Here is a 16782-nt window from a genome sequence, read left to right as displayed (position 1 = left end):
AAGACTTCAAATAAAAGTCTGGTGATGGGGTTGGCACGAGGGATGCTCAAAAAAATAGGTACGCATGCGTACATGGTGCTATGAAGGCAGAGGTTGGTCTTGATATGATTGACACAAAGCCATATTTCCTGCGTTGTTTATAGATTGTATCAGAAATATCACTGAACCTGTTGTTCTACACCAGAGAAGGTAGACATCGATTACACACTGTCCTTAGTGCCGAATCGAACATGCACTTTTCAATCATTTGCTTCTCATTACATCATTAAGAGTTTTCATTTGCGATGCCTTATTCCCTATTCTTCCTTTTTTATTCCACATTCAAATTTTTCGCTTTTCAACTTCCCATTCTCCTTTCCGGTTTTCAGTTTTTCCGTTAACGAATCTCCATTTCCAATTCTCAATTCCCGATATTTCCGATTTCCCTTCTCGATTTTTTTCTGATTTTCCCTTCCCAATTCTGCCATTCTATTTTCCCGATTCTCCATTCGCTACTTCAGCTCCATTTCCAATGCGTCATTCCCTCTTCTCAATATCTTACTCTCTATTACTCTCTATTCCGATTCCGATCACCGTTTCATAATTTCCGAATCTCATTTCAGTCTTCCCTACTCGTTGAAATCAGAATTTTTTTTTATTTTTTCCAGTATTTTTTTTTTCAATTCTAGTCCGCCTATGATTAGTAGGTCTTTGTTTGTTATTATTATCCATCCATTTTGTGTTGAAGATTTTAGGTAGATCAAGGCAAAAATCATTGCTTCCTCTGCTGCCGTGTTTCCACAAAATTACTACTTTAATTCAGGCTTGAGTTAAGCTAACGATGAAGAGGTTCACTCGAGCTTTTCCTTGCATTGTAACTAAAAATAGTGCACGTACCGGAACGCTAAGACGTGTATATGGCGAGAAGAGTGGAGTAGAATTTTCCCAATTTTAACCTGCCACAAGTGTGGGTCATCCCCACGTGGTTTTCATACGCGAGGTATGCGAGCACCTCTGGGTCGAGAGACAACAGCTTCTCACACCTGGAGAGGAGAACTGTGTCTTAAGGAACACTGCTTGAAGCCCCAGCATGTTGCAACCAGCAAAGATTTGTTTAAATTCTTGGATTTTTTTAAACCTGGTAAGTACAAAAAATTAAATTCCAGTATTAGAATTTCAGAAAGTCGTGTTACAATAAAATGGGTTCATGGAAGGGGGCTGAATGCGCGGGCTGTCACTTGAGTTCTGTCAACACGAACCAATCGTTGAAAAATTGAAGCACAGCATGGAGCAATGAATAAAAAATCAGATACATTTTAAGCATTTTTTACTCATACTTTAATTACTTCAATGGTTTCCATGTAACTCTGTAATCAGTGCTCTAGGTATGGTCCCTACTTTACAGAGGCACAAACATTTAGTTAAGAAATAATCATAAGAACATAAAAAGCGCATCAAAACGCAAATGACGAATGCAGCCGAGATCTTGCCTTAACTGAACTAGTTACCTGATGAAACATAAGTTATTTTGGTTCGACAGGTATTCTAGGAAGGTGACCAATCTAGTTGCATCGTAGTGGTCTGTAAAACCGTTACTTAACTATCGAACTGCTGTCGTGTGTCAGGGAGCTGGGATGGAACTGGTGAGTGAGCCTATATCAATAAAACAAGATACCATATTATATGAAACGAAGTTTATTTAAAATTCTTAGGAGTGTCAATAGGTATGTATATTTACCTCAAAGTTTGCACCCACTTCTTCTTACTCTAAAAGATGAAAACTTGGCGAAAAAAACAAACGAGTTGGACTAACCATAATGGTGAGGTCAGGAGAAAACTCTGTTAGGTTTCGCTCATAGCATTTTTTTTGTCATTAATTAAGAAATGAAATGTTTCCAGCAGAGTAGAAGGAGCACACAGCCAATGGCTCAGAGCTGCGATCTCTAACTGATGCATAAGGGACCTTTGAATTCCGCACAGGAAGAGACTTTGGAGAGCAACATCAAAACTCACTTATTTGACAAGGATTGGACTGACTCCTAACCAACTAATTGATTGATTGACCGACGCTTTGATCGGCTGTCTGATTTACTTATGAATTTATTGATTGAATAATTGATTAAATGATTGATCGACTGACTCACTGAGTGCCTCGCTTACCCTTTCAATTTCTCATTCAAAAACTCGTTGACTCTCTGACTCATTGACTGACTCAGTCACTTGGTCGCTAACTCACTGACTTAATATAATGACTGACTGATTGACCGACCACTTAACAGACTTAGTGCTTAGTCGTGTGACTCACTGACTCACTCCCATCATCAGGCTGACTGGTTGTATCGCTGACGGATAAACAGACAGACTGCCTGCGGAGTGAGTGATTGATTAAGAACAAAGGACACGACACAAAAATGCAGCCGACAATTCTTTTTCTGCTTAAAAGGATATTTTAGTTGTGAGGTTTCACGACGGAAATCCAGCGCTCGACCGACAACAACAGAAAAATGTAAACTGAGAAAATTAAAAACTGCCACGGAAAGAAGAAGTTCGATATGAGTTTACAGAAGATCTTTCCAAGAAATGGATGTTTCGGAAGATAAAAAAACGATGGCCATTAGAATCATGATCGCATTTACGGCGCTTAATACATCAGAGACGGCTAAGGCCAGAATGCAAATGTTATAGTTTTTTTCTTAAAACTCTCTTATTAAAGACAACAACTAGAATAACCAATAGGTTGCCGAAAAATGCAACTGAGGAAATCAGAAAGTAAGCAATGCTTTGGATAAGTAAGAGTAAGGCCCTTTGCTCAACAGCTTCCTGGCTTAAGGTAGGAGCTGTAGTCATTTCTTGTCTTGTAAAATTATTTTAAGACAAATTCATCTTTATATGATGTCTATGATGTTTCAGTTGAACTTCAGAAAGCTTTGACTCTTCCCCTTTTTCCTTTAATATCGTTGTAAATGCCTGCGATCTCTAATGTATTTCTAAAAAAGTTGAGAGTAGAATAAAATTACATAAAATCTTGTTTATTTAGTCTAAAACACGATTGTAACACATCACGAGAAAAGCGCGGGACGACGCAGGCGCTCGTCAGTTCACTGAGACTGTCCGGTATTTTTTAAAGATCACACCGATTAAATAAAAAAGGATGAATTGAAACAACCTCATTCCCAGGGTCTCTCATCTTCCCGCTCTCTCCTCGCTCGCTCCAGGGGGCAGGAAGATGAGAGACCCTGGGAACGAGGTTGGAAAGGAAACAGAAACATGATTTCAGTTCATGATTGCTCAGAGAATGAAGTCACCATCAGCAATTTTTTTCTGTAATATAATACCAAAAACTAGTGTTCCATTTTAGAAATGCAAGGTTTATCAATTTCAAAAGTTTATACCGGAAGACATTTCAGAATAATTTCGTTCAACGAGAAAACATTCAGTTGCATGCTCAATTTCTGGTCGGTGATTATCGCTTTTAAAGTGATCCCTGACCGAAACTCTACCCCAAGTTATTAGGGAACATTAACTGTTTTTTTCTCTTCAGAACAACCAAATCTCTGAGGAATACTTTTGTAAGCAAAGTGTCTTCAACATTTACCTCGGTGGACCGGGATCGCTTTCATGGCAACCAGCGATGTGCGTTGCGCGCCAGTTCAAGTTCAAGATCGATGATACCGACTGACTTTTTTCAAATGCCACTTGATTTATAAACCCGTTCCATTATAGATGACTCTCAAAATCGAATATCTTCATAAATCGGCATATGACAAGAGCCTCTACGTTTTTGTGTAACCAATCAAAATTGAACTGATTACGAGGCTCTCGACGTTGAATTTGAAAAAAGAAAACGAAAAGAAAGTTTAAATACTGTGAGCAACGTTAAGTCGGAACATATGTTCGTTCACTGCGATTTTTTAGAGTCATATTTTTTTGTTTCGTTAACAGAATTATTAATCAATTACAACGATTCAAGTGAAAAATTTCCCCTCAACGTTTACAAACATACATGTATGATAGGTTTTTTGAAGTGAATTTCCCAGGGAATTTCGCAAGATCACTGGTTCGCTAGATAATTAACAAACTAGTAACAGACGAACTAAAGAAACAAACACTTGTGCATCCTGAACAGCAGCTCCATTGGGTGGATAATTGCCGAAAATCGGATCGCCTCGCAGAAAAATATTAAATAGTATTATGAAAAAATTAAAGATTTTTGTAAAATTAATTTAAGATTAAAGGTGCGTTTCTGTGTAAAAGTTTAATGTAATCCTAGCCCATTAGTAAAGATTTGTTGAAATGAAATTATTGAAAAGAGAGATTTCACGATTTAAAATTGATGTTGTCACCTGGCGGCTTATGGCACTTTTCGAAACGAAACAAAACGAAAGAAATGGTACTTCGCGAAATGATTCACTACAATAAGCCGGAACATCATGATTTCTGCTAAGGTTCCACGACCATAACAAAACTTTAACCTTATTAACTTTTCACTTCGTAATTAATCTACCCACAAAGGATCATTTTGAAGCAACCGACCTAATCTAGGACAATTAAATTTCCAACGAGTTCGGGAAATTGCATTTGCTAAAGGATCCGTCAGTTTGATTTCTTTTGAATCTATCGAGACATAATCTTGATCATGATGATCATTCCCAAGCGATCTCTCAACACAAAAAAGATTTCCGCTTCTATTCATTTGAAAAACTCGTTACGTATTTTGGTGAGTATTGTTTCATTTTACGTCACGTGATTTCAGTGCACGATGGCAGTTTGTTTCTTTATGAACCATACAGGAATAAATTTCTAAAAGGAAACGCATTTCAAACAGAAGTGAAAATGTGATACAAAGGGTTTGAATGAAGACTATTTTAAGAGGGTCTGGATGGGGTTAACTGACAACTAACAAATAGCCAAAATTTTAACTGACAACTGATCACGACAAATCGCTGAAAAACTAACTGACACCTGACATTTGTGGTGGGCTTTTACCGACTGACAAAAGCCCGGATCGCCCTAAATATCCTAAAAACTGGGTGTAAAATAAGGACATTTGATTTATTTTGTTGAATTAAAGTACGTTTTCCATTACATATCAGTTGGAAAACGCCAGCGTTTCATATTTCGTTAATAATTACCGCATGTGCCATCCACATCAAGGTCATGTATCACATATCAGTTGTACGATCTTTGATACCCAACTCTATGACGCGCCATTGCGGATAAAAATACTTGTGTGAATTTGTATACGACTTGTGCTATTTAAATACAACTTCGTGTTTCCCACTTACAGCTTTTTTGTCGCGTCTGCAACTTCGCTCTTCATTTGCTGAACTTGCATGAAAATATACTGAACTTGTTTGGCAAACACATCACTTCTCGTTATGTTCATACAACTTCTATCCAGGGTGCATTTTCATCCGGTTTACCCGGTAATTTATGTCTTTGCCTTGGAGCAGTTGATAAGACTTGTTTTCAAAATATAGGATTTAACATTTGCGCGCACAACTTGTTTTGCAGAATATTCCACAACTTCCTACCACATTTTCGTTGAACTTCTTATCGATTGGAAATCGATTGACTTTTACCCGCCCCAGAGTCCCTTGCGCGACGTTTAGTCTTTGCATGTGGAAAATATCGCGGACAACGCATCGGGGAGAATCACACAGGCAGTATTTGAAGATATTGTGCGGGTACTGAGAGCCTCGGATTCCTACGGTGGCTCTCACAGGCCATCCACCTACAAAAATTTTCATGACTTTATCGCGCGATAAGTTTTGCTAAGTCCATTCATTCAAAAAATTTGCAATCAACATTATCGCGCGATAGATAAACTTATCGCGCGATAGAACAACTTATCGCGTGATAGAACAACTTATTGCGCGATAGAACTACTTATCGCGCGATAGAACGACTTATTGCGCAATAGAGTGTTCTATCGCGCGATAGAACAACTTATCGCGCGATAGAACAACTTATCGCGTGATGAAACAACTTATCGCGCGATAAAACTACTTATCGCGCGATATAACAACTTATCGCGCGATAGAACAACTTATCGCGCGATAGAACAACTTATCGCGCGATAGAACTACTTATCGCGCGATATAACAACTTATCGCGCGATAGAACTACTTATCGCGCGATAGAACTCATCGCGCCATAGAACAACTTATCGCGCGATAGAACAACTTATCGCGCGATAGAACACTGTATCGCGCGATAGAACAACTTATCGTGCGATAGAACAACTTATCGCGCGTTAGAACAACTTATCGCGCGATAGATAATATTATCGCGCGATAATTTTCTTACTAGCTCCCATGGCCCCACGACCATTAGCACGTGGTCACATCCATAGCAAGATGGCGGACCAAGTTTCGAACGTGAGTAATTGTCCAAGAAATTGTCTGTCTCTTGCTCAAAAATCTTGAATAAAAGTCTATATTTCGTGGACAATTACTCACCTTCGAAACTTGGTCCGCCATCTTGCTATAGGTGTGACCACGTGCTAATGGTCGTGGGGCTATGGGAGCTAGTAATAAAATTGTCGCGCGATAATATTATCTATCGCGCGATAGAACACTCTATCGCGCGATAAGTTTTTATATCGCGCGATAAGCTGTTCTATCGCGCGATAAGTTGTTCTATCGCGCGATAAGTTGTTCTATCGCGCGATAAGTCGTTCTATAGCGCGAGAAGTCGTTCCATCGCGCGATAAGTCGTTCTATCGCGCGATAAGTTGTTCTATCGCGCGATAAGTTGTTCTATCGCGCGATAGAACACTCTATCGCGCGATGAGTTGTTCTATCGCGCGATAAGTAGTTCTATCGCGCGATAAGTTGTTCTATCGCGCGATAAGTTTATCTATCGCGTGATAATGTTGATTGCAAATTTTTGAATGAATGGACTTAGCAAAACTCAGCGCGCGATAAAGTCATGAAAATTTTTGTAGGTGGATGGCCGTTGAGAGCCACCGTAGGAACAGCCCAGGATTCTACTAACTCCACGAACAGGACAAACGCGACATCATCAATGTACACAACATCGTCAGTAACACAAGCAGTCGCCAGACTTTTTCCTGGGACATACACCAGAACCACCACAACCACTTCCCGGCCTATGAAATCCAGGAAACGTCAAAACGATTCATCTTCCCGCAAGGACTGCAGCTTTTTTCTCAAAGATATTTTGCTGCTACTTAGCCCTGGAATCAAGAAAGTTCCTCGTGGAAAACAGAGAGAAAACCTTCACCTTCAGAGCTATGCTGCATCTGCAGTGGAATTCTGTATTGATTGGTCAGAGAGAAAACTTCGAAGTGCCATTGAGACTGTTTTCAAAGATAAATTACACGACTTGCCTTCGCCAATGTGAGTATAGAATACACGACTTCAATACTATTAAGTCTGTAAATAAAGTCAATGAACGTTTATCAAAAGGGGAATTGCGTCAACGTGTAAATCTGAATTGAATTCGCCCAATTTGGGGCCAGATAGGCTTGCTTCAATCAGGTTACTAGTTTGATTGAAAATATGAATGAAAGAGAAAATTATGATTTATATTATTTACACGAAAGTTGTTTGATCTTACATTCACCTGGAAAAACTGGGTGTTATTTCAAAAATAATAGCTTTTGAAAGTTCGACTCAACAATTTCCATTTAGAGCTCATTTACGGTGTTCCTTCGTTTCTATAAATTGCCATTATAAAGAGCTCCCTTGTAGTACTCGGAGACAGACGTATTCCTCGGCTAACTATTTTTATCCATCAAACATTTTCTTTTACGCTTTTTGAGGTTTCACTTTGTACGGGGTATTGGTGACATTTTAGTGAGGCCATCCCTTCAAGTAAACCAGGACTGTTCTGCAAAAGTTGTTAAATTATTTGCAAAACAAGGCCCCATCTATGTTAGAGCTGTGGAAAACATTACGTCATGGGGATGGAAAGAGGTGAGTCTGATAATTTTTTCAATTTGATTGTTGCATTACTGTATGCAGGTATTGTAATCATCATTAATTGGATCTCATACTTTCCGCTTAAAATAAAAAGGATGAAGAAAGCACTGGAATAGATGATGAAAATCCTGATGTTTCAAATATACAGGTACATGTATTATAATCAGAGCATGTCACTGAAATATCATAATAATGATGTTTCTTAAAATTAAATTTGTCACAGTCATTGATCATTATGCAGTTTGCATTGATATTGTACCCTGCTTGTAATAAAACACAATAGAATATTAAATTATTCTCAAAATTGTATTCAAGCAAAGGTAATGCAAAGCAAGTGTAGAGAACATAGAGGTTGAAATGTGGTGGGAATTAATTTATTCCATATTTATTGTTATGTACTGTGTTTCCTGTACATTGTCTGGCTTTAACTAAATATAAATAATATGCTATCTCATAGTGTCACTGTTCAAGGTATAACACAAAGTAAGACTTCAATGACTGTTCCTTAATATACTTCACTTCACTTCACTTGTACAACTGTGTTATTTTTGGTATACATCACACAGTCTTAATACAGTCAGTGAATATTGTGAAAGGTTTTATTGACATTTTCCAACAAAGAATTTACTAGTAATACTTCTCTGAGTTGCAGCATTACTGTAGTTGTAAAACCAAGTGGGTTATCTTGCATTAAAGGTTTTTTTTCCTCCTTCCTTTCAGGCAGATTCAACAGAAAAACAGCCAAATCTGGTTGATGTCACTGATAGGTTGGTAAAACTGACATAAAAAAGATTGGCTTTGTTACAAAATCAGTACCAGTACTTAAATTTAAAAGATGTCTGATGAGTTATAACTTTTTTTCTTTCATCAATGGCAATGAAGTCAAGCCCAAAAGAATATTCAGTATTCAGAATGAAAATACTAATCCCTTGGCAGGCTTTTCCAATCCAGGACCATCATCTAACCCCACAGAGGGTGAAAAGCTGATCCAGTTGACAGAAATGTTTCCTTCCCACAGTCAACGTGAGTTGCTAGAGGCATTAGCAGTTCACAACACAGTTACTTTGATGGCCCTTGCACCATCTACAGTGACCACAAATGAGTCTTCTGACTCAGAAAGCCATCTCATGCAGCCCACCTTTCTTCCAAGAAAGTCTGAAGTACTCACCCTACGTGAAATACTCAACAAACTTCAGAGTAATTTTGGCCCAGACAAGGAAAAAGTTAAGGTTGATGAAGATGATGTACTCAATGATGCCCTTGCCTACTACAAGGAAGGAAATTTTGATGCCAAGAAGAGAGTATGTGTTATTTACAAGGGGCAACCAGCAGCGGATACAGGTGGAGTCACTTGGCAATTCTACACCCAGCTGCTTGAAGTGATTTCACAGCAGTTCTTTCTGGTGACACCTTTAAAATTCCTATCTACAATTCTAACATGGTGGTCTCAGGTATCATGAAACTTGTGAGTACCATTATAGTCCACAGCATCCTTCAAGGAGGGCCTGGATTGCTGGTATTCAGTCCTTCTGTTTACCATTACCTTGCAACTGGTATCCTAGATGATTCTGTGCAGAGAATTTCTGTAGATGACTGCAGTATTCCCACTAAGCACTTCATAGACAAGGTGGGTACATTGTTCACTCTAAAACTAGCTGTTGTAATGAGGATTTCAGGGGCGTATAGTTTGGGTTTTTCAAGGAAGGGGGGGTTGACACTATCCAGGCTTCTTATCAGATTTTCATTTGGATATCCACACTGCCTTTCTCTAAAAGTGCTATTTTTTTTCTTATGAACGTTGTTTATTGCTTGGGTTTGCATGTTTTCACCATCTCAATCATAAGGTTTTTAAAAGGGTTTGTGGGTATACCAGATCCCCCCCTCCTTGTGCAGCTACACCCCTGGATTGGGACACCTTGTTCCTTGTTCTCTCTGATGACCAGTGTTACTTAGTAGTAGTTTTATTTAGTACTCTAACCACAAATTGAATAGGCACAGAAAGCTGTGTCAAATACATGCTGTGCTCTTTGCCCCGTTTGATATCTTTCTTGTAGAGAGTACTGTTTTTGTTCAGTTAATGGTAACTGTCATGTATTACTTAAGCACTACACACCCCAAACAATATGGCGGTTCGGTAAGTAAAAGACTGTTTAATAATGCGTCATGCGTGCGCATGAGCAAACCATATATGGTAGCACACAACATACAACACACTGGAAAGCCATAACATTTCCTCCACACATAAAACGATCTGTCCCTAGTTTTTAAAACAAGCCCTAAAATACAATTTCAAGGAAAACATTAAATAAACCAACAGTGTCCGGTAACCACAGTTCGAAAGGTAAAAACGACCCTTAAACAAAGAAAACGAACAGAATAAAACAAAGTTCAGAGATCAAGCCTCTGTGGGGCCCTGCGAACTCTCTGAGGGTGTTGTCGCATTTTGACCATCGGACTAGCTGTAGCTGGTTTAGCATCAGGAGGGTCAGGTACCGTAGGTGTGGAAACAGGAACCATCTTTGGTTGATCTTTTTCGAAACATCCTGGAGCTGTGCCACCCTTAGTGGTTGGAGTACTTGATGTAATCGGGGTCAGTGGTGTGTTGGCCACTTCAGGTTGGCTGACTTCAACACTACAGTCGGCGTCGGTGCTTTCAACTGAGTGCCCAACTGCCGTTGGTCTCAACTGATCAATATGTCGGCGCCAGATCAGTCCCGGTGCCACCTGTACCTCATACATCAGCGGACCTGTCTTGTTAACGATCAGCCCTGGACGCCACTTCAGATCCCCTCGATAATCCCGTGACATAACTGAGTCACCAATCTCTAACTGGCGATACTGTTTACCCTTGTCAATCGCTGCCTTAATGCTCTGCTGGTGTTGTTGGTTAACCATCTTACGGTTTAAGTTAGGTTTCACCAAATCTAGGAGAGTACGCAATGGTCTTCCCAGGAGTAACTGTGCTGGGCTCTCACCGGTGGTGGAGTGTGGAGTGTTCCTGTAAGCTATGAGAAACTTCGCCAACTTCTCCCTCACTGGCTTGGGGCTTTGATGCATGGAACGCAAAGCCTGTTTGAAGGTTTGTACTGTCCTTTCCGCAAGACCATTCGTCGCTGGATGGTACGGTGCTGAAGTTATATGGCGGATGCCATTGGACTTGACGAATGTCTGGAATTCCTCAGAAACAAACTGTGTACCATTGTCACTGACTATCTGTTCCGGAATTCCAAATCTGGCGAACAAATCGCGTAGAATTTCGATAGTCGAACTTGAAGAAGTTGACTTGACTGGAATCACTTCTGGCCACTTGGTGTGTGCGTCGACAACCACTAAGAACATCGAGTTCTGAAATGGCCCTGCGTAGTCGATGTGTATACGTTGCCATGGTGTAGTGGCCCACTCCCACGGATGTAGTGGTGTTTTAGCAGGCATCTTCTGGTTTTGCTGACACCCGCTGCAGCCTTTCGCTAGCTCTTCCAGATGACCATTGATATTAGGCCACCATACGTAGCTCCTCGCGAGTGCTTTCATTTTGACCATGCCCAGATGCCCATCATGCAGTTCCTCTAACACTCTGCTTTGTAACTTATTGGGAACTACCACTCTCATTCCCCATAGGATGCAGCCTTGGTGAACTGTCAGTTCATTGCGTCGCTCGTAATAAGGCTTGTCTCCCTCCACACGAGTAGACCATCCTTTCACGATAGAATCATGTATCCTCGCTAGGACAACGTCACGACCTGTTTCTCTTGCCACTGCTTCACTGGTTATAGGTAATGGCACAAACTGAGAGGCGTGGAACACCTCTGCTGAATCCACCTCCAAGTCTTCAAGCTCTTTCTGCTGGAGAGGGAGCCGCGACAGTCCATCGGCATTGCAGTGTTTGGTTGTACTCTTATACTCGATGGTATAGTCGAACCCGGACAAGAACAATGCATAACGCTGAAGCCTTGCAGCAGTCATGGCTGGAACTCCCTTTCCTGGGTGGAAGATGGCAGTGAGGGGCTTGTGATCTGTAATGAGCGTAAATCGTCTCCCATAGAGGTAAACATGAAATCGTTTCACCCCCCACACAATGGACAATGCCTCCTTGTCTATCTGTGCATACCGACGTTCAGTCTTGGTCAACGATCGGGACGCAAAAGCTACCGGCCTTTCGCTACCATCGGACATGACGTGTGAAAGAACCGCGCCGATGCCAGTTGGTGAAGCATCACATGCAAGCCTAACAGGTAATGCTGGGTCATAGTGTGTTAGCACCTGCTCAGATGTAATCATACGCTTAGCCTCAGTGAAGGCTCGCTCACACCGTTCAGTCCACTGCCATTCGTTGTTTTGCTCTAACAACTGGTGAAGTGGGTGGAGAACTGTAGATGCATTGGGCAAGAAACGGTTGTAATAGTTTACGAGCCCTAAAAATGAGCGAAGCTGTGACACATTCTCAGGTCTTGGTGCACTGACCACTGCTTCAATCTTCTCTTGTGTCTTGTGTAGACCTTCCTTATCGATCTCATGCCCACAAAACTGAACTCTATCTCTGAAGAACTCGCACTTCTCCTTGTTAGCCTTCAGACCCGCATCTTGTAATCGCTTGAGTACACTCTCCAGGTTCTCCAAATGTTCTTCATCAGTTTTGCCTGTGACAATCATGTCATCAAGGATGCACTGGGTCCCAGGTATTCCCTGTAAAACCTGGTCTATGGCACGCTGCCAAATGGCTGGAGACGAAGAGATGCCAAAGACTAAGCGATTGTATCGAAAAAGGCCCTTGTGTGTATTAATCGTAAGGAGTTCCTTGGATCTTTCGGTTACTTCCATCTGGTGATAAGCTTGGCGAAGGTCAAGTTTGCTGAAATGTCTACCGCCAGCCAAATTTGCAAAAATATCCTCTATACGTGGCAGAGGGTACTGTTCTGCAAGAAGTACTGGGTTCACTGAGACCTTAAAATCGCCACAAACTCGTACCGATCCGTTTCGCTTGACTACTGGGACAATTGGGGTCGCCCATTCACTGTATTCTACTTTAGAGAGAATACCTTCCTTCTCTAAGCGTGTCAATTCTGCTTCTACTTTGGGGCGGAGTGCGTATGGCACTTGGCGTGGTTTATGAAAGCTGGACTGGCAGCCTTCCTCAACCTTCAAATCTGCCTTGTAGCCTTTAAGTGTGCCCAGATTTTCGGAGAATACAGACTCGTACTTCTGTAGTAACTGATCCACTTTGCGTGCCATACCCCCTTCTGAAGTCTTGCTAAGCTTAAGGGTTTTGATTTCACCCCAGTTCAGTTGAATTTTGGACAGCCAGTCACGCCCAAACAGTGCTGGTCCCTGCGTCTCAACAACTTGTAGGTTTAACTCTTTTTCCTGGCCCTTGAACTTAACATTACATCTCATCTCTCCCTTAGGTGTGATTTTCTGCCCAGTGTAGGTTTTAAGTGTCACAAGGCTCTTTGAAAGTTTCACATGATTAAAATGTTCCTTATATAGTTTGTATGGAAGTACAGACACCGCTGACCCTGTGTCTAGTTCCATCTTGACCACCTTTCCCTGTATTTCGGGGTTGACCCATATTACGTGATCCTTGTCACCCACATTATTAACCTCAAGGGATGCCAAATAATCATCGCTGTCCCCGTCATCACTGTCTACATAATTTACTGGGGGTTGGGAAGCTTGTGTCTCTTTTTTCTTTGATTTACAAGCCCTCACAATGTGACCAGTCTTGTTACAGTGGTGGCATTTTTCTTTCTTGAATGGACAACTTTTGTGATCATGAATTCCCAAACAGCGGTAGCAACTTTGATCACCCGTTCTCTTGGGGGAAAAAGAACCCTTTTTCTCTGAAAGCTTGGCTTCTCTCATGAATTTAAGCTTCTTGCCTGGCTTTGATTTGGCTAATAAATCGATTGATTCTGACGCTTTATTCCCCTGGAGAGCTTCAACATCCTTGTAAGATTGCTCAATAGCTAAGCACTTTGCAACAGCAATGTCAAATGTCAGTTCCTCAAGCTTAAGTTTCAAAAGCTCTGACATCATTCTCTTATCTCGAATACCCGAAACCAGTCTATCTCTAAGCCTTTCCAAACGCATGGCGTCGTTAAATTTGCAATCCGTAGCTAGATGTTTTAAAACAGCAACATATTGACTCACCGTTTCTCCTGTGTTACGTGCTCGGTTGTCAAACTCATACCTGGCTACTAAAGCAGACTTCTGTGGCTTCAATTGTTCGCGGAGACGCTCTACGATTGCGTTGTACGTGAGAGAATCTTCTCCTAACAAGGTCGGAGCCATCAAATCTTTCGCCAGTTGGTACGTTTCAGTAGGAAGATTGGTTAACAGAATGGCTTTCTTCTGTTTCGCGTCGGTCACTCCATTGGCCACGAAGAAGAATCCTAACTGTTCTGTATACGCCTCGAAGTCAGTTCCCACAGTGAACTTTTGAACTTTTCCGATGTTACGAACTGGATTTGGTGCCGTATTTGCATCGCTGGCCATCGTGGACGTTGTGTGGATTTAGTTTAGGGATGTCTTCACTTTTAGCAGCAAAAAGGTCCCTCAATATCCGGTCCTCGTCGCCAAAATTGTCATGTATTACTTAAGCACTACACACCCCAAACAATATGGCGGTTCGGTAAGTAAAAGACTGTTTAATAATGCGTCATGCGTGCGCATGAGCAAACCATATATGGTAGCACACAACATACAACACACTGGAAAGCCATAACAGTAACTTAAGTTTATATCAAAGTTATGAAATACTGTAGATTAAGATAGAGGTAAAAGAGTACAGAAGGTTTAGTGTACTGTGTTTAAAACCTCATACATTTTGATAAAAGGATAGAACTTGAATTACTGCTTGAACCTCCACAGGTTTTAAAGGCATCTGATGTTTCAACTTTGGATGCAGAGGAAATTGACAATTTTCTGTCAGAGTGTGGTTTAACTGTTGCATTGACTGTAAGTTTAGTCACTTCAAGTTATTAGGAACCTTAAGGTCGAGCAATTCACTGGGTTTAGCGGCCTTTACCACAAAGAAAAGTTTAACATGGAATCAATAGAGGTGTTTTATCAAAGACTCAAAAGGGCAAACTCTCAATCACATCATTTTGCTGTTAAAACTTATTTTCCAAGAACTCCAACAGTCAAAATACTTTGAGGTTATAACAAAACTAGGATAATAGTGACACGTCTGATAATTGTTTTAATATTAATAGTCTGTATCATTTATTTCTTTTTCAGGATTCAAACAAGACAATGGTCTTGCAGGGCATAATAGTGCATGATGTCCTGGGGTGCCCTTAAATACTTCTTGATCAACTGTGAGATGGCCTTGCAGTGTTGTCCTTTGGTGAAAAGATGAAACAATATCCTGACCTTTTCCAGGAATTATTTGTGCTCCAAGACAAGGAGTTGATTCCTAGTGATGTTATCAGGGTATTACAGTTTCCTAAAGCAGCAAGTAGCATGGAAGCCTCTATTGAGAGCTATTTAGTAGAATACTTGCAGAACGATCACTTGAAACACTGAATCAGTTTCTTGTCTTTTCAACTGGTGCACCCTGTTTACCACATTGCGGACTGGGTAAAATTGAAATAAAATGTGACAATGTCACATCAATTTTTGCTTCAACTTGCCTGAAAAGTATAACCTTTCCTCAAGTTTTTCCCGACAAAATGACCTTTTCAAGTTCCCTTGAAGCAGTAATATCCGCTACAACCAAGTCCTTCGACTGTGTGTTGGATCTTGACATGGTGGTTGGCAACAGCAGATTATGTGTCCTTTTTCAAGTTTCTGTTTTAATACTTGTACTGTATTTTCTGAATTACAACCTGGGACCATATTCAGGAAGCAATTCTTTGTTAGGGTTGACGTTAATTTTCTGTTATGAATGAAAGCAAAGGATATGATGCCACAGCAACAAAGGAGAGCTTTGTGAATCTCAGCATAAATGCAGGGCTTCAATGTAAAATGGTACATGCAAAATAACACCCATGGGCATAATATCTTCAGTTTATGTAATACCTTTTGCTTAATAAACAGCTGGTAAAGTTTGAGTTAATGACTGGGCTCTTTCGCATTTTACATTGGCCATACTACACCATTCCTGGAATCAGTAAAGTAATTGTCACTACAGGTAAATGGGGTTTCTTCCAAACAACTATGGGAATTAAATCCTTTTATGTAGTCACACATTGAATGACCATTTGCAGCTATCAGAAAACTTTGATCAAAACAATTTGTCAAAACAAATTGTATTTCAACTAATGCCTCAAAAACAGATACAAGTACTCTCTCTTTATTGTACCAGGTCCATACGTTCTTTGCCGTTGCCAACCACCAGACACCTTGAAAAAGTTCACTAAAACTATTTTCACTGGCTCCTATCTTCTTTGACTACCAGTATTTCCAGCGTAATGACTGAATTTTTTAACAGGTTGTTATTTTTATCTAGTTCATGTTTGTGCAGGCAATGTGCCAATGGTTTCAAAAGAAAAAGTGGTAGTACTTGCCTTAATAAACAAGCATACAATAAATTTTATACAATGAATATATGAAGTTCATATATTTTGAACTGCGGTATTAAATACGTATGATGCACGATACTTCGCAGTAGATAGCGCTATCTACTGCGAAGGATCGTGCATCATACGTAATAAATTTTATGTCGTATATATCTTCATCCCAAATCTTTTGGTCACAGCTTAAGTTCCATGTTTAAACTGTATTAAGGCACAATCACAAAAAATTCCAATAAACCTCATTCCACCACTATCTACCTTCCAGCCAGAACAATTTCTGATTTGTCCATTGACCACAATATCTTTCTAACCTTGCTGTAACGAGTTAACAAAATTTT

The 16782-nt window shown here is 40.4% G+C and overlaps 2 protein-coding genes across 2 annotated transcripts; both read left to right on the top strand.

Moving 5' to 3' along the window:
* Positions 1-6748: 6748 nt before the first annotated feature.
* LOC111339963 (uncharacterized) lies at positions 6749-8714 on the top strand. Its single transcript, XM_022946708.2, has 4 exons — positions 6749-7343; positions 7769-7922; positions 8023-8076; positions 8649-8714. The coding sequence occupies exons 1-4, from the start codon at positions 6913-6915 to the stop codon at positions 8712-8714; spliced, it is 705 nt and encodes a 234-aa protein (XP_022802443.2). The 5' UTR covers positions 6749-6912.
* LOC111339959 (uncharacterized) lies at positions 8468-15673 on the top strand. Its single transcript, XM_022946702.2, has 3 exons — positions 8468-9555; positions 14796-14882; positions 15165-15673. The coding sequence occupies exons 1-3, from the start codon at positions 9367-9369 to the stop codon at positions 15225-15227; spliced, it is 339 nt and encodes a 112-aa protein (XP_022802437.1). The 5' UTR covers positions 8468-9366; the 3' UTR covers positions 15228-15673.
* The last annotated feature ends 1109 nt before the right edge of the window (positions 15674-16782 follow it).

Source organism: Stylophora pistillata, chromosome 14, assembly GCF_964205215.1.
Source record: "Stylophora pistillata chromosome 14, jaStyPist1.2, whole genome shotgun sequence".
Classification (NCBI taxonomy): domain Eukaryota; kingdom Metazoa; phylum Cnidaria; class Anthozoa; order Scleractinia; family Pocilloporidae; genus Stylophora; species Stylophora pistillata.
This window is presented reverse-complemented; position numbering and strand designations above follow the sequence as displayed.